Source organism: Mustela lutreola, chromosome 2, assembly GCF_030435805.1.
Source record: "Mustela lutreola isolate mMusLut2 chromosome 2, mMusLut2.pri, whole genome shotgun sequence".
Classification (NCBI taxonomy): domain Eukaryota; kingdom Metazoa; phylum Chordata; class Mammalia; order Carnivora; family Mustelidae; genus Mustela; species Mustela lutreola.
In genome coordinates, this window is record NC_081291.1 from 59,804,256 (window position 1) to 59,828,177 (window position 23,922).

At 46.4% G+C, this 23,922-nt stretch overlaps 1 protein-coding gene across 7 annotated transcripts in view; it reads right to left on the reverse strand.

The window, feature by feature from the left end:
* Positions 1–23,922, reverse strand: part of CHCHD6 (coiled-coil-helix-coiled-coil-helix domain containing 6) — a 246,815-nt gene that overhangs the window by 205,920 nt on the left and 16,973 nt on the right. For all 7 annotated transcript variants that reach the window (XM_059161937.1, XM_059161934.1, XM_059161932.1 and 4 more), the window contains exons 2-4: positions 20,971–21,091; positions 16,672–16,744; positions 14,303–14,447 (exon numbers count right to left, since the gene is read on the reverse strand). In XM_059161937.1, coding sequence (XP_059017920.1) covers positions 14,303–14,447; positions 16,672–16,744; positions 20,971–21,091 — 339 coding nt within the window. The remainder of the gene's footprint in view (positions 1–14,302; positions 14,448–16,671; positions 16,745–20,970; positions 21,092–23,922) is intronic.

Below are 23,922 nucleotides of genomic sequence, written 5' to 3' on the forward strand. Positions count from 1 at the left end.
CAAGGAGATGAAATAAAGGGGGGGGGGTGACTCTAAAAGCTAAGAGCATCTCAGAAAAGAAGTCAGTTGTCCCAGTGGTCCCATGCAGCCATAAAGGAGCTTCTCCAAGGACTAGGGCCAAAGGGAGAAAATTGAACCAAACAACCCAGGGTCAGGAAAAACTCTGCGGTCCCACCTTATGCCCCCCTGTACCACCTCCAAGACTGCTCCCATCAGTGCCAGCAGAGCCCAGCTGAAGCAGCAGTGGATTAAATACAAAGTCCTGAGGCGGCAAAGCTCACTCCTCTAGAGCAAAGATTAAGGAAGCACTGCAGAAAATCAAGAAGGGGAAAAGCAAAAAAAGAAGAAGAAGAAGAGGAAGAGGAAGAGGAAGAGGAAGAGGAAGAGGAAGAGGAAGAGGAAGAAGAAGAAGAAGAAGAAGAAGAAGAAGAAAAGAAGAAAGAATGAAAGAAAGAAAGAGAGGGAGGAAGAAAGGGAGGGAGGAAGGAAGAAAGAAAGAAAACCTGCCACATACCCTGCTGCTGAGAGTTAACAGTCTTACTCATTTCTCATCAAAAACCTCTTCTGAAGAGGTTAAGCACACAATAGGTTATCGAAGGCGCCAGCCCGGGTGGCTGCTTGAAATTCCACACATGTGCCGTGGCGATGTATTTCTATTAATGTCCAGTGTGTGTCAGCGTGAAGATAAGGTGCCGACATCGTGTCCAAGCAGTCAACTAAAGAATGGGCCCCATGTTCAACATTGTCTGATACTCGGGAGCCCCAAGAACAGAAGCTCTTGAGCTGATCCTGCCCTGTGTGCTCTCGCACACTTCCTGCTGCGGCCCACAGCGGGGTGGGGGGATGTGTGTGCAGGGGTGGAGGCAGGAGAGGGGACCATTGAGGCGGGAAAGGCGCCAGGGTGGGGGTGAGCCCTGAGAACCACATAAGAAGAGATAGATCCCCAGAGGGTCCTTTGTGTTGGGAAGGGGACGAGAGTAGGCAGAGTCAGGAGGAGTCATAGGGGAAAGGGTGCCTGCACTGTGCAAGCCTACTAGGGGGCTGGGAGTAAAGAGCAGAGGCAGACCCCCTCCTCCAAGAGGACTTCCTAGTGCGGTCAGCCCAGTGGCACCAGAGCTGTGTGGCAGGGCACACATGGTACAAAGGCCTTGCACATACAGCTGCTCTGCTTGGCCTCCCCCTTAGCTGCCCTTCCCAACTACCCCAGTCCTAGCAGAGAAACAGGATTCCAGAAGCCTCTGGAAAAGCCTGCAGGAACTCAGCAAGGCAGGAGGGAGTGCCACCAAGAGTGTGGGTACACTGGCTCCACCCAGAATGCCTGCAAGTGGGCCCCTCCCCTCAGCCTCACAAGTGCCCAGGGCGCATGGAAACACTCCAGTCTGGGCATCGGTGAGAACACCCACCAGGAGAGGACAGGCAGGGAAACTCAGACAAACCTTGGGAGGCTGGAGACAATCGGGAAGGTCTGTTTTAGAATGAAGGAGTCCAGGTTGAGAGGAAAGGCAGCACCTGGAGACCGCCATTACACCTGCTCTCTACAGCAACCCATCTCCACCACGGTGGGGTCAGACCCCACTTCTACCCTTAGATTCATCACCTGCTGAACTCCTCTTCTCCTGCACTGGGGCGAACTTGGCATGATGCAAAGACAAGAATGTAGGGACTGCCTTCCACCTTCCAGCAAGGAGGCTGGGTGCTTGGCCTCCCCCATGTCACTAAAGCATCCTTACAACTCGAGATGCTTGCCTGTTTACACGCAAGGAAACAGGCTTGTGGAGTTACAGAAGGCGTCCACGATCACAGTGGGAGTACTTGGTGAATCTGTGTCTGGGTCTCACAAGTCCAGAAGCAGGGCTTCTACACTGCCATGCTAGAGAAGATGCCACTTGCCACCTGACTGGCATTCAACCCCTGAAACAAACCTGATCTTGGGGACTGGTCAGATCCCCAGCTAAAATTACTATCTCAGCTTCCCTTTTAGCCAAACCGCTGTGTTTGTAAGAGTCCCTGGAGAGAGTGTCCCTCTTACAGAAAGCAAAACTTGACTCAGAAAAGGCTTTGGGGCCTTCCCTCCTCCTGGGTATAAAACAAATGAGATGTCTGGAGACAAAGTAGCCATTCTGAGGCAATGAGGAGAGCTGCATTGAGAATGGTGATTCAAAAGGAAAGGAGGTGAATGCATCTCTCCTGATGCACTGAGCTACTGGACCCACATGACCTGTCTGCTCCCAGACTTCTTATTCATGAAATAAACCCCCCCCCCCCACTGTTTAAGCCACTGCCACCTGGGCTTCTGTTACAGCCCAAGCTGTTCCTGATTGGTGCACATGCTGCTCTATCTAAGAGCCCTCATCTTGTAGCCCAGACACATGAGATAGGGACCTCACTCAGCCACTAAGTGGACACAGAGGTAAGGGGAAAATGTCTGAGACTTTTCTCCCATCCCACTTGGTGATGTTTGTCAGTCAAATAATCCCTTTCCACTCTTTACCCTGTCAGTAGCCAGCAGTGGTCTCTATCCAAGGGGGCAAACACAATCTGCTTAATTGACAAATCTAAAATATTTTTTTCAGAAAAAGGAAAAGGCAGAATGGTAGCTCCCCCAAAGACTATGTGAATAAACCACATAAGTTGACTTAAAATAAACCATGACCCTCCCCTCTCCACAGCCCTGCTGGCATCCTAGAGGCATGCATGGAAATGGGTGGGCACCAGCCCAATTTTCACTCAAGCAGGACAGAAAAAGAAAACATACTGCTGCCGAGATCAATTAGGGCTGTAGGGCCAGTTCCACTCAATCCACAGGCACAAAGCGAGTGGCAAGGGTGGCGGGCACTGCTTCTAGAAGAGGACTGGGATGGGTACAGAGCAGACACAGACAGCAGGTGCCGCTACTGAGCACCACTGTCCCTGATGGCCTGCGTCCTCTCAGAGGCCAGGATGGCCAGCACACACTATCCGGTTCCAGCCCCAGTTCTCAAGTCAGGTTTCCCTATAATTTTAGGCTAACTCACGGTGCACAAGACCTTCTCAAAATATAAAAAGCCCTAAACTCTTAGCCAGGCCCCGGGCTTCTCACAAGACACAAAGCAGTAGGTCAGTAAGATGCCACCTGCTGCTGTGATGCCTGTCAAGATGGCCCAGGTCACCACCACCTCCCCACCCTGCTGCTGGGTTTTTCCAAGAAAGTCTGCAGCTCAGGCCCCTTGAGACCCATCAGGCACACAGAGGCCAAGGAGCCTGGCTAAGGTCGTCAGCAGAGTCCCTCAAGAGGCTTAAGAGAAAAAGCTTCTTTCACAATTCTCTCCAGATCCCAGCCCCAGCTGTCAGCCTCTTTAGCTCATCCCTGGTGCTAAGAGACATTTTCGTAGACGTGCGATCTGCTAATTAGAAGCAATGACACCAGGAATGGAACCGCAATCAGCCATTTGCCTAACAAAGTTAGCAGCTAATGAGGATTTCCAGCTTCTGTCAGCACACAGCAGAGGTCACCTGAGCTACACACCAGAGCCAGGAAGGGAAAACTAAAGGCATCTGCAGATCCGTGAGGCGGTGAAAGGGAGGAAGCTGCACAAAATCCTAATCAACCCAGGCTGTGAAACCCACTTGGAATTCCAACTTCTTAAATAAGAGGGCTAAATGCACATCTTTCACCATCCCAAGTGTTGGGATCTCCCTTCCCACAGGAGGGCCATTCTGAAACAGATTCTGAAATCCCTTCATTCACCTAAGAAGTCCATAGAGCAACAGCTTTCTTTAAAGAGAAGGAGTCCACATGTCTTCCACCTTCTACTAAGATCCAAAGAACCAGAGATGGCTATTCACCATCCCTTTGCTCCGCTGGTACCACCGTGGTGACGCTGTCTGGACAAGCGCCCCTACTACCCCAGTCCCTTTGGCTCCTCTCAATCCCACCTCACCACACATGCTCTCACCCTAGTCCTCCAACTCCCCACTGCCAGGGTAACCGCCATCTTCCTGGTCGTTCAAAACGTGTCAAACTGCTAAGGGAACAATAGGGCTTTTCCAGCCCAAGGACGCCATCACAGTGCATCCAGGGGCAATGCCTAGACTTCAACCCTCAGGCCTACTGGGCTCACTCAGGGCACATGTCCCAGGGACCTAAGAAGCAACTAGACCATCATAGCCCGCCCATGCACAGGCTGGCGAGGGAGTCTAAATGTCTGGAGAAGGTTTCTTTCTGCTCCTGCCACATGCCTCAAATATCACATGGGCTGCTGCCACAGGAAGTAGCTCTCCCACACAGTGCACATTACTGCTGGCAGTCTGCCGGGTGCCACCTGACGTCAATCATGTCCTGAAGCTGGCACTGCCTGCTTTGGCAATAGTTTCTTACCACCTGTCCCCCACAACGCCAAACCCAGCTTGCCTGACCCTTCCTAGGGCATGGTACTAGGACAGAGCGCTTTACTAGCTATCCTCAGCAAAGAGGTCCTACTTTCTTTTGAGGCCAAGAGATTTGACAAAGGCACCCATGTGGGCAGTGAGCTGCATCAGGGATGGGGGCCTGGTGTGCGTTTCAAATAGCCTCTGCCCTCAAGCACCGCGGGGAGCCACATCACCAGTGGAATACAACACCTCCCTCAGGGGCCCCAACAGCAAAAGGGGAAGAACCACTGTGAGGTCCCTGGCTACCTACATGAGTCCAGGAGCCTGCTTCGGGCCTGCATGGGGGGGGGGGCACTGTTCAAAACACAGATTTCAGGGTCACAGCAACAAAGAGTCTAGTCCAGTTGTTTTTGGCCTAAGATCCAATTATGGGTCTCTCTGACAAGTTCCCGGGTGATCCTAACACACAGCAGGTGGGGAAGTCAGGCAGGGAGATGGACCAAGAGCAAAGTGCTGCCGGGGACGAGGCTGAATGAGAGGGCCCTTGATACCCATACCACTCAGGTGAAAAACCCCAAGACATCTGCCCACAAACGAGATGTTTCTTTAACACCCTCCCATCCCCACTGCCTCCACAGTATTGCGGTCTGTCTCTCCAGGACTGATTTGCTCCAGGAATCAGTTCACATCGACCCCTTGTCAAGAGTCCATAGATGAGGTATAACTTGCCCAACAATGCACAACCCTCTCTACCCCCATTTCTGCCCCAGGAAGGAAACAGCACAGAATAGTGAAGGAACCCCAGAGATGGGCTCATATGGGTACAGTTCCGTCAGTTTCACTAGCCATAACAATGTGCCCAATTCCTGGAGCTCCTGGATACCAGACATTTCATGCCAACGGCTCCATGGGTCAATCCTCACAACCACTCACAAGCATCATGATCCAGTGCTGGTGCACTAAGGGCCATTCCTGGACTTGGGTGCCAGGTTCTTAGTCTCTGACTGGTTTTTATGCCCTCCCCCACCCCCACTTTGTACAAAATATATGAGAAATACAGCCAAGGTTCCTTTTTTGGTGTGTAATCAGCTAAAAATATGGCTGAACCATTTTCATCGAGCCTATCTGTAGTTTTCCTATCTCTAAAAATTATCCAACTATATGACCACAAGGCCAGGTAGTTTTTACTTTGACCTTAATAAGGAAAGTAGGAATCCAGGTAGCCTCAGTACCATTTCCAAACAATTACTCTGATTCTCTAAGAAACTGAACACTTCCAGCCTTACTCTTTGAGTAAATGCAGCTGCAAATGGGGTATGGTGGCAGTCAGCTGTGTGGAATGTCCTCTGTACCTTGTGGAGAGCTTGCCCACCCTGTGGAAGGACTGGCCCCCTACAACAATAGTCATATGGGCCCAGGCATTCAGAGAGGGAGAAAAATTAGTCATTTGACTTTGCCCTTCTCATTTTCCCTGGGGTGTGAAGTGTGCTTAAAATGATGATGACCAAACAGAAACATGAAATAAATGAGGCATCAGTTGGGATCCTCTTCCTCCTGACCTACATTGCTTGAAAGTCCTGGGGAGAGGGCAGAAGTGACTGAGATACCCTCCATGGGCCTTTGAGGCACAGTTGCACGGGGACAGTGGACACATGAAATAAGTGTGGCATCAGTTAGGAACCTCTTCTTCCTGACCTATACTGTTTGAAAGTACTGAACATAATTTAAAAAATAAAAAAAAATTAAAAGTTCCCCAGTTTGAAAAGAGAAAGAAAGAAAGAAAAAGAAAAAATAAATAAAATCCTGGTCACAGGAGAAGTGACTGACACACCTTTCATGGACTCCTGAGGCACAGGTGCATGGGGCCAGTAGACATGTGAAAGCCAAGCAGAAGATAGAGAGAAGCCTGTGGTACTCCAGGCCTGACACGGAGCAGCACCAGGAGCTGCCTGCAGCTGGAGTAGGTGCAAAGAAGCACCCCCAGAACAAGATAAGCGGGGCTTCCCAAAAGCCTGATGGGAAAGCAGGACAACCCAGACAAACCCTGCAGAGCTCAGATCACAAGTCCTGCTGAACAGAAGGTTTGGGTCCAATGCTCAGAGTCTGAATCCAATGCACTAACAAAGCCCACACCCTGTTAAAGTACAGACTTAGATGTGCCCAGCCTCCCACACTCATGGTCTGTCAAAAGAAGAAGATAGCCGGTTCTGGGCATGAGCACTATTTTCCTCAGCCTCAACTTTTCTTCTATACATGATGTCCAGTATCAATAAAAAAATTATGTCTGTCAAATAAATAAAAATCTTAAAAAAAAATTACAAGGCACATGAAGCTGTACAAAAATGGGACCCAATATGGAAAGAGGAAATAATAAACTGAACCAAACTCAGAGATGACCCAGATGTCAGAATTATCAGAGACTTTAGGTAATTTATAATAGGTTTAGAGGATCCACAGGAAAAGGTAGACAGCATGTGTAAATGTTGGGGAATTTCAGCAGAGAAATGGAAATTCTAAAAAATGCCAAATATAAAAAAAAAAATCAGGAGTTCAAGTGGATGTTTATGACTCTTCCCAACCCACCCACCAGGCTGATCCCAGAAAAGCCTTCATTTTACCCATCAGAAGACTGAGGCGATTAGGGACTGCTGCACTATGAAACTTCTCATCAGAATCAAAACCCCTGAGGAGCCAGGATCTCCCTGTCAGAACCACTGCCCCCCAGCTGCCTGAGGCATGTGGTGATTCAGAGAGACTCAAACAATTACAATCTCTCTAGTCCAGAGGTCAGCAACCTACAGCTCACCCGCCAAATCCAACCTACAGTTGCTTTTGGTATGACCTCTGAGGAAGAATGTGTTTTTACATTTTTTAGAGCTGTAAAAACAACAACAGCAAAGAATGTGTGACAGAGACCATATGTGGCCCTGCAAAGTCTAAAATATTTACTTTGAGGTTCTTTACAGAGGAAGTTTGTCAACCCCTGATGTAATCTAGAGAGAAAAAAAAAACAACAAGATTTAGGAAAGCAAGGAAAGAGTCTATGGATGGCAGACTCTTTTGTTTTATTTTGTTTTCAGATTATCAATCTTACCAGCCATCTAGGTTAACAAATCCACCTCCAAAGGAATTCAAGATCTCTCTCTGTAGCTCAGATTGGAGGAGGCATAAGGACAAGGCCACCAGAGTCCCCAGGCCACTAATGCTCTAAAACAGCCATGCAAAACAGCTGCCCCCAGGTGTCAGGTCTCCTCAGCTGCAAGTCAAGTAGAGAACTTCCTGACCACCTGCCTGAGGCACCAGGCCCCCCCTCTGCCTTCTTCAATACAAGTTAAACCCCAAGTGTGGAAGTCTCTGACTAGGAGTCATGTAAACTAGCTGACTCCAAGATGTCATCAGAGTGAAAGGCTGTTTTGTTTTGATTTACTATTAGAAAAGGTCAGACCTGTGAACTGCTATGCAGAGAAGGCTGACATGGGTACATGCTTCCACCTACTCACAATGAGGCACAGCAAGGAGGCCTCTAAGAGCCAGACAAGGACGCTGTACAGAAGTCTCCAGGGGCGCCTGGGTTGCTCAGTCTGTTAAGCATCCTTTGGCTCAGGTTGTGATCGCAGGGTCTTCGAATCAAGCTGAGTTGGGCTCTATGCTCTGCAGGGAGTCTACTCTCCCTCTGCCTCTCCCCCGTTCCTGCTCACTCACTCTCTCTCTCTCTCCCCCTACATATCTCTCTCAGATAAATAAATAAAATGTATTAAAAAAAAAAACAGTCTCCAAAGCAGGAGGCCCTGTCTACGCCCTTCAGCCACTGGAGCTCTAGCTAGCCATGATTCCCTAACCATCCATGCACATCTATAATTGACTGAGCACTACTGAGAAGACCCCAGTTTCTCTCCTTGAGGAGCTTATAATCTGAGGAATGAGACTCACGAAGATGTAGGAGGGGAGAACTAGGAAGAAAGGCTATAGCTGTAACCCATCTCACTCAGATTTCAGAAAATTACAACTCAAAACCTTCCTAATCCATCATTTTCCTTAAATCCTGACTGCAGACTCCACAGAGCTAAGGTGGCAGCTTCTTGGAGCACCAGAACAATGAGAAGAGGGCGTGGGAGATCAAACCTCCCCTGCAGACTGGAGAGCGGAGCAGGACAGCCGCTCTTCCTATCTATCTATCTATTTTATTTTATTATGTTAGTCACCATCATTAGTTTTTGATGTAGTGTTCCACAATTCACTGTTTGTATATAACACCCAGTGCTCCATGCAATATGTGCTCTTCCTAATACCCATCACCAGGCTCATCCATACACCCACTCCCTCCCCCTCTAAAACCCACAGATTACTTCCCACAGAGTCCATAGTCTCTCATGGTTCATCTTCCCCCCGATTTCTTCCTTGTCATTTTTCTCTTCCTTCTCCTAATGTCCTCCATCCTATTCCTTATGTTCCACAAAGAAGTGAAACCACGTGATGATTGTCTTTCTCTGCTTGACTTACTTCATTTAACATAATCTTCTCCAGTTCCATCCATATTGATGCAAGTGTTGGGTATTCATCCTTTCTGATGGCCGAGTGATATCCCGTTGTATACACAGACCACATCTTCTTTACCCATTCATCTCTTAAAGAACATCTCAGTTCTTTCCACTGTTTGGCTATCGTGGACATTGCTTCTATGAACATTGGGGTGCATATGGCCCTTTTCTTTACTACATCTGTATTCTGGGGATAAATTCCCAGTAGTGTAACACTCTTCTTGTGCAAGAAGATCAGGCAGGCACACCCAGGTGGACAAGCATTTATGGCATCTGGCCAGTGGCAGGATTTGGTTCCCAATTCTTCATCTGCCATTTCAGACCTTCCCCGTGGTCACAGTCCAGTAGAAGAAAAGCTCTCTTCTTGTGCATCTCTTTCAATGCATTAGAAAACCCTCCCCCAAATATCACCATCAGACCTACAGAATTTCATCCCAGGCCCACACCTGCCTGCCACATTACACACTCCTAGACCATAGCCAAATGGCTTGTCCCAACCTGCCCTCAGCCTTGGCTTGGGCTGCATCCTTCATCAGAAACACCCTTTCTGAAAAAGAGAGAGAGAGAGAAGAAAAGACACTTTCTCAGCCTTTTGCACCTGGTGAGCATCTCCTCAGTCTTCGAGATCCAGCCTAGGGGTCACCTCCCCTCAGAAGATTTTCCCACCCTGCCAGGAAGAGGCTGTTGTCACGGTCTCCTCCCTCCTCGTCTATCTTCCTATCCCTTTGGTCTGAGACTGTGACACTGTCCAGTCGCTTCTGAGAATACTTACCTCCCCCAATGAACAGAGCTTCTCAAGAACAGAAGCTGTTTCTCATTTGTTTCCATTTACCAAGAAATGAACCCAGTGCCTAACATAATAGGCATTCAGAGAATATAGAGAGAAAAGAATGAAGAATTGCTCACCAAGAAAGAAATAAAATCAAAGTTTTTGCTTTCCATCAGGTGTACATACTTCAATCTCATTTCTAATGTGTCAGGAATCCTAACAGGCAAGGTCATAAATCTCATTCTCCCCTAAAGTAAAGCTCTGCCCATCAGAAGACCCAGCCCCAGAAACCACTCTGTTCTTACTTCTCTCTAGAACATCTGGGACTTCAAACTTCCTTGCCCAACTCAGAGGAAAGCATACGTTACTAACACAGGCTCCACTGAAACAAAGGGCCGTCACCCCAATTATATCTGGGGTTCTACCAGTCTGCAAGTGACATACTCAAAAAACAGCCCACCACTGCACTAGATAGGAAAAAGAGACACTTCTGTCATCAGAAGTAGGTTATAAAAATTATTACCTTTCCTTGTCATTAGCTTTATTAACTTTTCCCAATAATGAGCTGAATCATTCCCTCATGCAGGAGAGGATTAGAAAATCAATATTGTCAAAGAGAGGGCAGAAGAGCACATTAAATGTCAAACTGCACTCAGCATACTCGGGGAAAAGTTCTTCAGACAAGGCTACAGGTGTGAGGGTGCAGGGCTTGAGGACACCGGCCAGACAGAGGCGGCGCCAAGGAGAAGCAGGCAGCTGGCTCATAGAGCTAGAGACCACACCATGTCCGCCACAGGAACCAACCGGCCCCAAGGCCAGGAGAATGTGCTGCAATCCAAACACTAGGGCTCCTTCAATCTGCACATATGGAAGGCTCAGATGAGGAAAGAAAATTCCCTATGCTTCTGTTCAGGTTCTTTCTCCACCTTTTTCCTTTTATTTAAATCCTCCAAAGCACACGTACAGTTTTGACATCTCTGCTAAAAGGCCCTGCCAGCCACAACAACCAAAGGGGAAAGGGTGGCTACAGTATGGCTCAGCATCGAGGTGAGTGCCTCAAGCCCCTGCTACCTACAGAGAGGGCCTGGAACTGGCTTCCCTTCTCCTCTGTCCGCACTGACAGCTGAAGCCTTCAAAACCAGGTTCACGTATCTCTTTGCATCTGCTGCAGCACCAAGTAACAGAAACCAACTCCAGCTAACGCAGGCAAAGGAAAGTTGACATCTGATCACTAGCAGATAGGTCAGTCCTCAAGAAGGCAGAGGACCAGAATTGAAACGGATGGGTATGTTGAAGGTGTGGGATACGGCCTCACTGCATGAAGATCCTGACCAGGAGGCCTCAGCTGCAGTGCACAGTGCTACCCCCGCCTCTTCACTCACTCAGAACGAAAGTCCCCAGAGAGAGGATTTGACTAGCTGCCCTTGGGCCCTGGCACTGGGATTGCAATCCCACCAAGACAATGCACAAGAAGAGACAGGAAAATTCCCAAAAGGAAATGGGACACCAACTGCAAGGAGAGATGGATGCTGAACAGTCAAAAATGGGAACACCCAGAAAAGTAGTTAATAAACATTTCCAAAATGAAGGAAGTCACTTGCTTCACTATTCCCTAAAAACTCAGGTTCTGAAGAACACTATCCATCCAGAAATTTGGGGAGGGGGAAATCAAATAAAGATGGATTTTCTGTATTCTAAAGTTACTCTTTGTTAAAATAGAAAACCCACACAGCTGTAGTGAGGTCATTTAAGTCCCCTTCTGACTCTAAAGGTTCTCCTCCAAGGACAGACAGTCTTGAGGAGGCAGGATCCAACCTTCTCCTTCACAGGTGGAAGAGAGGAAGCTGTGAATTCCCTTTCATTGTAATTAACACGTTCCAGGTGAGAAGGAAGAAACACCAAGGCTGCAATTTTCCATGCTAGGCCTTCCCCAGAAGGCCAGCTTGGTTTGCTCATGCTGTATTGCTTAACCCTTCACCTCCAGAACCAGGGTCCTTTCCACTTGGTTGTCAGGCTCTCTGCAGAGGGGTGACAACCACCTGCCCCACAAAGACTAACTGCCAGCACCTCTAAAACCACATCCTCACCCCAGTTTCTCTTTGCACCAACTGACTCTTCACCAGGATGCCACAGGGTTCTAGAAACACCAGTCAGATCACATCATTGCCGTTCGTATGGTCTCCAGGACTCTTCCAAGGTTTCACAGTCACAGTGGGCTATCTTGTGGGTCAAGTCTGCAAGGTGTCCAAGGTCTTCTACAAGGTGGCTTCACGCCTCAGTCACCTGTCTCACTATGTCAGGTCACCTCCTCCATACCCACCCATCGCCCCCCAATTGCTCCCTCGGTGGGAGGGGCCCCAGTCATATCCCTCAAGGCTGAGGTCAAAGGTATGTCTTCCTCCAGCAGTTGATACCACCGCCTTTGCATTCCTACGCACATCGTGTTTACCTTGGCTTCATGCCTACTGAAACCTATATAGCCTTTTCTAAGATTTTGGTTTAAGTCTGTCTTCCCCACTGGAGTGTCAATTTCCCAAGGGTGAGGCTCCTGTATTGCTCGTACTCCCCAGAGGATCTAGCTCAACCAACATGTGTTGTATAACTGCCGAAGCTTTTAACCTCTGTGCAGAAGCCTTCCTCCCAGCCACCACCCAGGCACAGTCCAGTAACTCACGTGGTCTGCAACTTCCTTCTGTGAAGTACGGATTATACCAGACCACCCACCTAAGGCAGGTCAAGGCTGCTGCTCATCTCCCAGCCCATGACCTCCGAAGCAGAGGACATTAGATGCTGCTACAGCCATTCTTCTTACCCCATATCCTGCCCACCCCCATTCCTTGCTGTGATATCATGATTTATAATAAGAACTAAATATTTAGTCTTTACTGTTACTGGCACAGAGCTCCTAAAACGCTTGGGATTTCCTAAGTGATGACAGAGATAAAGATATCCTTTTTTTATGGTAATGAGATGACTTTCAGACCACAGGGAAGGATGAGGACCAGTTACCAATGGAGCCAACCACATGATTAGAGAGTTGAAACCTTCAGTCTTACCCCTGAGGTCAAGGGAGTGGAGAGGGGCTAAAGGTTGAGTTCAACCACTAGTGCCAGTGACTGAATCAGTCATGGCTAGGTAATGAAGCCTCACCCCAGTTTCACCCCCAAACAACTGGATTTGAAGAGCTTCCAGGTAGGCAAGCACATAGAGGTTCTGGGGGAGTGGTGCACTGGCACAGGACATGGGAGCTCTGCACCTTTCCCCACATAGCATACCCTGTGGCTCTCTCTCATCTGGTTGTTCCTGAGTTAAATCCTTTCATAATCCTTTTAGTAAGTTAAAGGTTTCTGAATCCTGTGAGTCACTCTAGCAAATCGGTCAAACGAGGGGATCATGGGAACCTCTGACTCACAACCAGTCAGGCAGAAGCACAGGTAACAACATGGCCTTGAACGGATTCTGAAGTGTGGGGAAAGGGAAGTCTTGTGCCCTAAGTCCTTACCCTGTGGAGTCTCAGGACGGAGTTGAACTTGAGGACACCCACTTGGTGTCAGAGAATTTCTTGGATGTGTGGGGGTCTTCCCACATAAAAATAGAATGGAGAGAATTATTACTATCAGCCTTACTTCTATCTAGATGCCCACCCTCTCCCCAGTGGGACTAGAAAAGAGCCCCAGCTCTAGTCAGTAGAGCCCTCCTTGTTCCCTCTGTGGAGGACTGGCTAAGCCATGCACCCCTGGTGCTGTTCAGACCACGGCCATGTAAGAGGCCTTCAGCTGAGGGACTCTGGGAAAGTTCTCTCTTCTTCTGCTGCATGTGTCCCTGTTTACATTAAGACCTGGCAGGGTGTGGGGGCAGCTGTCGTTGACCTGTGGCAATGTCTAGCCGGAGTACAGCCTGGCACATTGAAGATGGCAGAGCAGAAGGAGAACAGGGGTCCATGATGACGCCAGTGAGCTGCTAAATTAGTCAAGCCTGGGGCATTTCTAGACTCCTGGGAGTATGACATAAAGCTTTCATTCACAGCAGAAAGAATCCTAATAGTCTCCTATCAATTAAACGCATTAATAACAATAACAGCAATAACAGTGAGTTTTTATAATCTGCCAGGTCCATGCTAAGCCCAGGACAGTTACTATCTCACCTTACCCCTGGGGCAATCCTATGTGCAAACATCATGATCCTCAACCGAGGCTCACAGACACCGAAGGATGGAGCCAAGCTAGCAAGCAGGGAGCTAGGATTCATACCCAGACTGCCTACCTTTGAAAGATTGTGTTCTCCATCTCATTATTACATGCCCTCAAGCCCCTAGTACTCTCCCTTCACATCATCCTGGCACATATACCACTGACAGTTGTGAATTTTCAGAGAGTAGGACCGGACTGCTCAATAATCCAGCCCTCACTATATAACCTAGTGTTCCAGAGACTGAAAATACAGGCCAGAGGTAGCAAATCAAGTCAAGTCAGTGGCAGAGTCAGGGCTATAAGAACTCAAGCCCTTGGCTCCCCCAGAAAGACACCCTTTCCACAAAGGTGGAGCTAGGCCCCAGAGCTTCAGAGAGATCAGGCTTCAGAGCCTAACATCTGCCTCCCAGAGCCACTGGAGCACAAAAGGCCAGCTCAGGAAGTTCTGTACTCACCAGCTGGGTTGACTTCTGCTTCTCCTGGTCAACGCTGCCCTCCCCCCGCTTCACGGATACACTCCTGTGCTTTGTGGCTGCCTCTCTTTCCCTCGTTACCACCTGGAATAGCTCTTCCTGGACCTTGGCCTGCTCCTGTTTATACCTGTGCCAGAAGAGAGATGGAGGAAAGCAGATGCAGATGGCCTGACTGGCAGAAGGTAGCCAAGAAAAGTTCTGCATACTTACTTCAGCTGGCAGGGGTGGGGATCTGTGGGCCAGGGGAGCTCTTAGGCCAGTGGGAGAGGCTCAGGCATCAGCGGTAGTCCCCAAGGCAAGGGGATACAGTGACTCTCTCTCAGCCAGGACAATACAGATTAGGAAAAGAAGGAAACCTGACCATCAGATGAGGAATCAGACAGCCATATGCCAAATGAGAGATTCTCAGGGCACAGGTTCAATCCTGGGCTAACCACTCCTATATAGTGGACAGGTGAGGTGGGAAGCCCTACATTCTTCTGCCTCCCCTTGAAAGCCTGAACAGTTTAGATGACAGCAGTCTTTTGTTTGGAACATTGAACTCTTCATCCTGAATTTATTCCTACCCTCTGACCTATTTCTGGGCATTCTGCCTAGTAAAATAATCCTAAAGACAGAAAAAGGTTATTAGTACCAAGATGCTCTTAGAAAAGTTATTTATTATAGTGTAGAAGAACACAAACAACTTAAATGTCCACCATCAAGGTCAAATTAAAGAATATATGGTACAAAAGTGTAATGGTATAGTATGTCAACATTAGACCAATATATTCTTAGATTTGTCAGTAGCCTGAATCTAAAAATTAAGGACCAATAAATAACACTTTTAGAAATAAAAATGTTTATAAAGGTGTTAACAAATGGAAAATAATTGTAAAACTATGTGAAAATAACAAGATATAAAATTATACCTAACTTCGAAAAAATAATCCTGAACTAGGGGGAAGAAGATATTGGGGAAAAAACTCCAAAATATTAACAGGGGTTATTCAGAATCTATGGGTGATGTTTCCATTTTATATATTTCCCAAGTCTTTCATTAGCAAGTGTTAGTTGAACATTTTTTAAATATTTAGACGTTAAAAAAAAAGATTCAGGGGATGCCTGGGTGGCTCAGTTGGTTGGACAACTGCTTTCGGCTCAGGTCATGATCCTGGAGTCCCAGGATCAAGTACCGCATCAGGCTCCCACCTCCACGGAGAGTCTGCTTCTCCCTCTGACTTTCTCCTCGGTCATGCTCTCTCCCACTGCCTCTTTCTCAAATAAATAAATAAAATCTTTAAAAAAAAAAAAAAAAAGATTCAGGTTAGTTATTCTTGGAGAGGCCCCCTAGGATCAGAGAGGGGAAATTCTTAGAATATGGGCTTCAGTCCATGACTATGGAACACACCCAACTCAGATGACCTAATTGAGGGAGCCACCCAACTGTAGCTGACACTGGGCCCCCTAGGCTGCCAGTGTCCTAAAGGGTAGAGAGGAAGTCTGTCAATGACAACTACAGTTAACATTCTCTGGGAACTCTCCCAGGCGCTGGGCTTAAGTGCTTTCTATGTATTAACATATTTAATCAGGACAATACCCCCATCAAGGAAGTATACTCTAGCAATGCCCTCTCAGAGACCTAGAGAAATGCAGTGGATTTCCAGAGTCACAGAACTAGTGCGGGGCACAATCAGGGTGCACACTGCATTCTGAGGACCTCTGTGCCTCATGGAGTGGGATGCAGGTCCCTGTTCAGAGGTGTCGCCAGCTCTCTGTGGGTGTGGCCTATGCCAATGGGAAGTCACCAACACTCTGGAGCCAGTTCATCTAGGTAACTAGTTAGAATTGTGAGGGCTCTTTTTCTTCTTATCTCTAAAAACATGCCAGCATGCATACATAGACACAGAAGGTCCAGACACTCAGCTACTTAGTCTAGCTTTTTAAAGTGAATTTTTGGGGGGATGGGGTAACTAGGTGTTAGGCATTAAGGAGGGCATGTGCTGTAATGAGTGCTGGGTGTTTTATGCAACTGATGAATCACTAAACTCTACCTCTGAAACCAATAATATACTATATATTAATTAATTGAATTTAAAGAAAATAAAATTTTTTTAAAGTAAAAAAAAAATTTTAAATAAAGTAAATTTTTAAGAACATCAGCAGTCAACCCTTCCAGGCCACTTTTGGTATTTCTTCATGTTTAAATTAGGACCAGTGCCACCTGGACTAAAGGATTCTTACGCAATCTCAGTAAGACAAAATGTATGAGATAAACCCTTAAGCCTTCAGGCAAGGAAGGGTATCTGGTGAGGAAAGAGCATTCAGTCAGAGCACAGGGCCAGGGCTGAGCGGATACTTGGGATTATTACCTCTTGAGGAAATCCTCCTCCACCCCAGAGGACTGCTGGCCACCACCATACTCAGACCTGGGCAGTTTGGAGTCTGCAAAGAGACAAGAAGCAAAGGACAGTTAGCAGCACCCTACGGTCCATGAAGGATGGTGGTTATCTGGGAAAGGGCTCAGGAGTGCAGCCCCCTGGATGGATGTGCCCCACAGACAGACACAGAACACACCGTTGACCCAGCCAGTCCAAAGGAGCACAGCCCGAAGCCCTGTCTGCTCCCTCCTTCTGCACCGGGACTGCTCTCTGCATGGGGCAGACAGCAGGCACGGCCACTTGAGTGTGGTGTTCCCATTCCATCACTCCTCACTTCATGATGACTTGGAATCTAGGTCATCTTCCTAACACAGGCCTGGGAGGGCTGAGGGAACCCACTGCTCTGCTTCATGCTCTAAGGACAGCCTCCAAGGTCTCATTTTGGCAGTGGGGGTGGGGCGTGGGGGGGGTCTCCTTAAATGTTTCCCTTAGGAGCCCATTCTACAGATTTTTAACACTGAATGTGGCAAACACCTCATATTAATGACACTTTATCCATCACTTGACTTGCATCACCTCTAATATTACTGGGCTCTTAAATTGTTGTAGGGGCTACCTTTTAATGGCCATGAACCTGGCAATTTCTTTTTTTTTTTTTTTTAAGATTTTATTTATTTATTTGACAGAGATCACAAAAAGGCAGAGAGGCAGACAGAGAGAGAGAGGGAAGCAGGCAGAGAACCGCTGAGCAGGGAACCCAATGGAGGGCTCGAATCCTAGGACCTTGGGATCATGACCTGAGCCGAAAGCAGAGGCTTTAACACGCTGAGCCACCCAAGAGCCCCAACTTGGCAATTTCTAAGCAAACCCAGTCCACTTGTCTCTCCACCACTTGGAGACACTGAAGGTTTTGCTACTCCCCTCTCCTCACAACCTTTGCCCTTCCTAAACCATATTTCAGCCAAAGCTCAACACTTTCTGTGGCCTTGGCCAAATGTCCCCCCCCATCCCCGGTCCTTCTCAAGTTTCTAAAGCAGCCACACCTAGGACTCCATAAAAATACTGAGGAAGAACCAGCCTTTGTGAGAGAACATGCGAGGATTTGCTATTCCACTGCCAAGACCTTTTCAAGCGTGTTGAACTCAGAGGCTCCAGCACTCAACACTTTAGGGAGGCACTTCCGAAAGTAATCATCCTATGTTTCATGCATTCAGGCCACCTCTCACAGGAGGATGGGCACAGTGGTGCTCCACCCAGAAAGGAGGGCACACTTAAGTGCTCCTTGGTAGCATGCCAGGTTCTCAACTGGGAATAAAAAACAGTAAACCAGGAATGCCTGGGTGGCTCAGTCAGTTAAGCAGCTGCCTTCAGCTCAGGTCATGATCCCAGGGCCCTGGGATCGAGTCCCACATCAGGCTCCTTGCTCAGTAGGGAGCCTGCTTCTCCCTCTGCCTGCCCTGCCTATTGTTCCCCCTGCTTGTGCTCACTCTTGCTCTCTCTGACAAATAAATAAAATAAAACCTTCTAAAAAAAAATAGTAAACCACTGCCCAGTTCTGACTTTGACATAATGCCCCTATTCTTGTTTACTTACAACAGCTTTATTGAGATATAATTTATCACAATTACTTCTGCTTTTCATACAACTTTCTTTTTTTGTAACTACAAACACAATGTATTCTCTACCTGTGGCAGAGAATGTGGCACTAATCCACGCTCCCACCTTGCATTTAGGAGCCTTCCCACTTCCCTGACCCTCGGAAGCACTCATTATGTACGTCTTTAACTATTAGCAACGTGGAGAACGTCATCACATGTTTACAAGCATTCGTACACATTTTCTATTGAGTTGTCAAAAATCTCTAAGAACTCTCTGTATCAGGACTATTAATAATCTGTCATGTTAGATTTCCCTAGTTTATCATTCATTCTTCATTTATTTTTTTTCTAAATTGTCTAATTCCTTAGAGTTACATTTCCCACTTCTCTTAATTTAGGGTTTCTTGATGGAGTTGGTGGAATGCTTAGAAAGTCTACTTACTGTATTTATATGTACTACTATTGTACTCTTATGGCTTCAATTCATACATTTAAATCTTTTATTTCCTCTGACATTTATTTTGAGGTATGGTGTGACATAAGGATTTAATTTTAACTTCTTTTTCTAATCTTGTTCCATCACTGAAATGAAAGCAAACACTGATTTTAAAAGTAAAAATATCTTAAAATCAGTCAACTTCAAGACAGCCCATTTATGCTGACTGTTCTTCAATATTCAGAAACTCAAACTCACAATCATTTAAACAGCAAAATACTTTGTCATAACTAAAACCAAATGACAAATGAACCACCATTTTTACTCCTTAAACTGCTGAAACTTACCAAATCTGAGACCAATGCTTCTTTCATTTTCTGAAGCTGAAGCTGATGTGTGCGTGTTAGATTCTGGCCTTCTTTGCTTACTTTATCACTTACCCCCTCTCACAAGAGTTAATCCAGTTTTTTCAAGTGAACTGGGTTAAGTTAGAGCCCCCTTCAACCCCACCCCTCCTGTCAGTTGCTACAGATATCATGGGGAGCCAGCCCTTTATTTAAAGGACAAGAGCTGGGCACCTGGGTGGCTCAGTGGGTTAAGCTGCTGCCTTCGGCTCAGGTCATGATCTCAGGGTCCTGGGATCGAGCCCCGCATCAGGCTCTCTGCTCAGCGGGGAGCCTGCTTCCTCCTCTCTCTCTGCCTGCCTCTCTGCCTACTTGTGATCTCTCTCTGTAAAATAAATAAATAAAATCTTTTTTAAAAAAATAAATAAATAAGGGACAAGAGCATCTTCAAGAATTTCATATGCCCCCTCAACGGGTAGATAGTCAAAGAGATCTCAGGATGGGTCCAAACCCAGGTACCTGTTTGCTCTAATGCTCGGGAAGCCCTGAGGCAGACAATACAGAGGCAAGCTGGTAGCAGGCCTGCTTATAGCCCCTGGCCATTAAGAGTGCAGGCAGAGCTCTCTGGCCTCTGTGAAGAGATCTGTGACCTGGCCCCTGAGGATAGTTCCAAGAGCTCCCCTTTCCTTGTACTCTGTACTCCAGAGACAGCAAATCACTTCCAGGGCCCCACAGAGGCCAGGCTGTGCCACTCCTCTGGGCCTATACTTACACTGTTCACCATGCCTGAACTGCCCATCTACCATTGCTCTATCTCTCAAAATCCACTTAAACATCATCTCCCCTTGAAGCCTCTCGCTAAAATAACGAGTCACTCCTCTGTGCTACCTTGGCTACGGGTATGCTTCTAGTGTTGCCTCATCATGATTCATGGAACCTAAAGGGTTATGCATTTGGCTCCTCAACTAGAGCCGTGTGTGCCATAAAGGGGGAAGCCCTGTCTACACAGTGCCATGCACAAGCACGAGGCACTTGTCCTGATCCCCAGCCAGCAGTCAATAAATGAGTGGACAGGGTATCTTCTACAGTCTTACAATCTAATAAGGAAAACTGGCAGAAAAGACAAGTTGCAGGTGATAGATAAGACCCAGATTCTCATAAAGAGATATTTATTGAAGAGAATAGCAGCTGCCCCAAAGAATGTCCAAATTTATTTGTAATATCTTAATATTTCTGTACCTTATATCCCTTTTTAAATTGTTTCATTCCTTTGTGTTTGCTGAAAGTCACTGTTTGGAGAAAAGCACAAATTCCTCAATTTGTCATGGACCCCACAGAGCAGGAAACAAATGAGCTCTGAGCCCAGTGTGGGCACAGAAAGAGGAGCCCCTGAAAGGTATGGGGTGGCAAGCCTTGCTAGAGGCCCTGAGTGAACCGTCCCAGGAGCCAGGTCACGACTACTTGACGTGAGCGCTCAGTTCGAGGTCCTGAGGTCAACGCTCAAATCAACTCAATTCCTTCGAGCTGGCCCAGTTCACATAAGCCCCATCACTCTTTGAACCATACCTAACAGTGCGTCTCTTAGAGATCCTTAACAGCAACTTCTTACCTGAGTTACCAAGCCCTTTCGCCCCATTTGTTACATATGGAGAAACGAAACAGTGAGGAAGCCTGTCTGGCCCCAGTCACAGGCACTCTGACTAATGTGCTGCTTTCATCAGAGCAGACAGTGTCTGTCACGTATGAAAGCCACATTCTCCTAAAAGCCAGCTATCAGAAAGGAGTTGCTTACATCACCCAGAAACAAACAGGAGCCACATCAGCTGTCAAATCTGTTCTGACAGGAAGGCTGCTCGTCACTTCTTTCACACCCCACTCCCGCCCTCCAGAGAATCCCTACAAGCCACCATACCTTTCTCCGGGCCTTTGCAGGTGCCAACTGTAGAAGGTTGAGGGGCAGGAGGGGAAGCAGGCTGCCCTGCTTGGCGAGACTGGCTGGAATCCTTCATGCGGTGAACCACATTTTCAGACAGCTAAGGGAAGAATTGAGGGACGGGAAGAGAGGGACAAGGAAAAAGTTGTATCAGAGAAACCTCTGGAAATGAAGATGCCCTTTATCCATGTCCCCACTTGACTGAGCATACCACTTCCTCCAGACCAACTTCAATCATACAATTCTACTCAAAAATCTCTCAAGGTAGCCCAGTCCTAGAAGATTAGAGCCAAAGCCCTGTATGGCTTCTAGGCTGACCACAGTATGTCCCCCACTGGCTTTCCAGCAGTTTCCTACTGTTCCCCGCACCTACCCGGCACTCCGTTGAATAACTTTCTTCACCTCCTCTGCGCCCATTACATTGCTCTTGGCCGAGAACCAGCAGCAGCTGTCCAGTCCCAGGACATCTCCACCTGCCCAAGGCTTCCCCTTCCTTTTAGGGTATCTCAGTGTCCCTCCTCCATGGGCCCTCCCCTGACAGCACTCAAAGTAAGCATCAATCCTCCCCTTCCTTTTCACTCCCATCATAACACATGTGTGCTCTTAGGGAAGAACCATCCTTCCTACCTGTGAACACCTCAAAAACTGGGATGACCTCCCACTCCTCTCCGTATATTCCCAGCACCACACAGAGTAGACATGACAACACTGCCTGACTCATCCCATCACAGTTCCCCCTAATGAAGACTGGATAACCAACAATTTCATTCATTTCAGAGGAAGTGAAATAGTCATGAGGGTGTCATAAAACAGTTTACCGAAATGAAATAGCAAGCTAGGGATAAATCCAGAGTAAAAACCCTTAAGAGTTCCCTTCAGTAAATATTTATTAAGTACCTAATATGTGCAAGGCATCATAAAGCACAGTTGAAGGGAAAATGTTAAAAATGACTTTCAGACAAAAGCCATGATCAGCAACTCCACTTCCAGGTTCCCAGCCGAGAAAAGTGCTCCCACATGAACACAGCAGAAATGGAACAGAAAACAAAAAACAAAAAACAAAAAAAAAGGAAAAAAACATAAATATGCAACAATAAGGAACTGGATGAAAAAATGATGGTGTATGCTTTCTATGAAATATGATGGAGCCATTAAGAAAGAATGAGGTAAAACATACTACTGACATGAAGGGTGTATGGGATATCCTCTTGATGGTTAAAGTCATAGAAAGCTTTGTATAGCCCAATTTTGTAAAAAGAGATATGCAATTGTAGAAATGCAGACATAGAGATATAAATATGTCAGTATGCGCATGTATACATTCACAAATGTGGCTGTGCATTTGAACTTTCACATATATGCATATATGCAAATATATGTATCTGGTCAGAAGTGAACATCTATGAGGCTACAGAGAAAACATGATGGTTAGTGGGCAGCTGGGGAAGGGCTTTCACTTTGGGCACTGCTGTGTTGTAACTGTTTACCATGAACGTTTTTTAGCAACCAAAGATTATACTGAGTCCCTCTACTATTTCAAATAAATACAAATCAAATAGCTAATTAAGGATATAGGACAAGAGAAGACCAAGCATACATAGCAGTGGAAGAGAGTCGGGAATCCAGAAATAAACCTATAGATCTATGTTCAATTGATCGACAAGGGGCCAAGACAACTGAATGGGGGAAAGAACCCTCATTTGTTCTCTTCAACAAATGATGTTGATACAGCTGGGTTTCAATATGCAAAGGAGAAAGTTGAATGGCTACCTCATACTGGACAAAAATTAATACAAAATGGATCAGAGACCTAAATGGAGGAGCTAAAACATTATTAGGATAAATAAAAGAAAACACAGAGGTAAGTCTTTATGATTCTGGCTTTGGCAGTGGATTTGTAGATATGACACCAAAAGCATAAGTAACCGAAGAAAATTAGGTATTTTGGACTTATATCAGAATTAAAAAGTTTTGTGTACTAAAGGACACAATAAAGGAAGTGAAAAGGCAGCCTATAAAATGGGAGAAAATATTTACAAATCATACACGTGACAAAGGACAGGGAAAACTCCCACAACTCAATAATACAAAGAAAAATAACCCAATTTTTAAAAATGAGTAAAAAAAAAAAGAAGTTATTTCTCCAAGAAAGATATACAAATGGCTAATACAAAAATGAAATGTGCTCAATATCATTCATTATTAGAGAAATGCAAATTCAAACCACAATGAGACAGACAGCACTTCGTGCCCACTAGGAAAGCTACAATCAAAAGTCAGATAATAACAAATGTTGGCAAGGAGATGGAGAAATCAGAACCCTCATACATTGCTGATGGCAACATAAAGTTCCACAGCCACCATGGAAGTCTGACAGTTCCTCAAAACGTTAAGCAGAGAGTTACCATTTGATCTGGCAATTCCACTCCCAGGTATCTACTCAAGAGAAATGAAAATATATATCCACACAAAAATTTGTACATGGATGCTCTTATCAGCATTATCCGTAATGGCCAAAACGTAGGAAGAACCTAAATGTTCATCAGATAGAAAATGGGTCCTAAAATATGGTCTATCAACACAATGGAACATAATTTGGCAATAAAAGAGAATGAAGTACTGATGTGCTACCAAATGCACAAACCTGAAACCATTATGCTAAGGGAAATACGCCAGACACAAACAGCAACCCACTGCACGATTCCACTTATTTGAAATGTCCAGAAAAGGCAAATTTCTAAAGACAAAAAGTAGGTTAGTGGTTGCCTTGTGCTTAGTGAAAATATTCTAAAAATGACTGTGATGGTAGTTACATACCCCTATGAAAATTCTAAAAACCATGGACTTATATGCTTTAAATGGGTGGATTATATGGTATGTGAATTGTATCTCAATAAAACAGCTACCAATAAAGAGAGAAAGACAAAAATG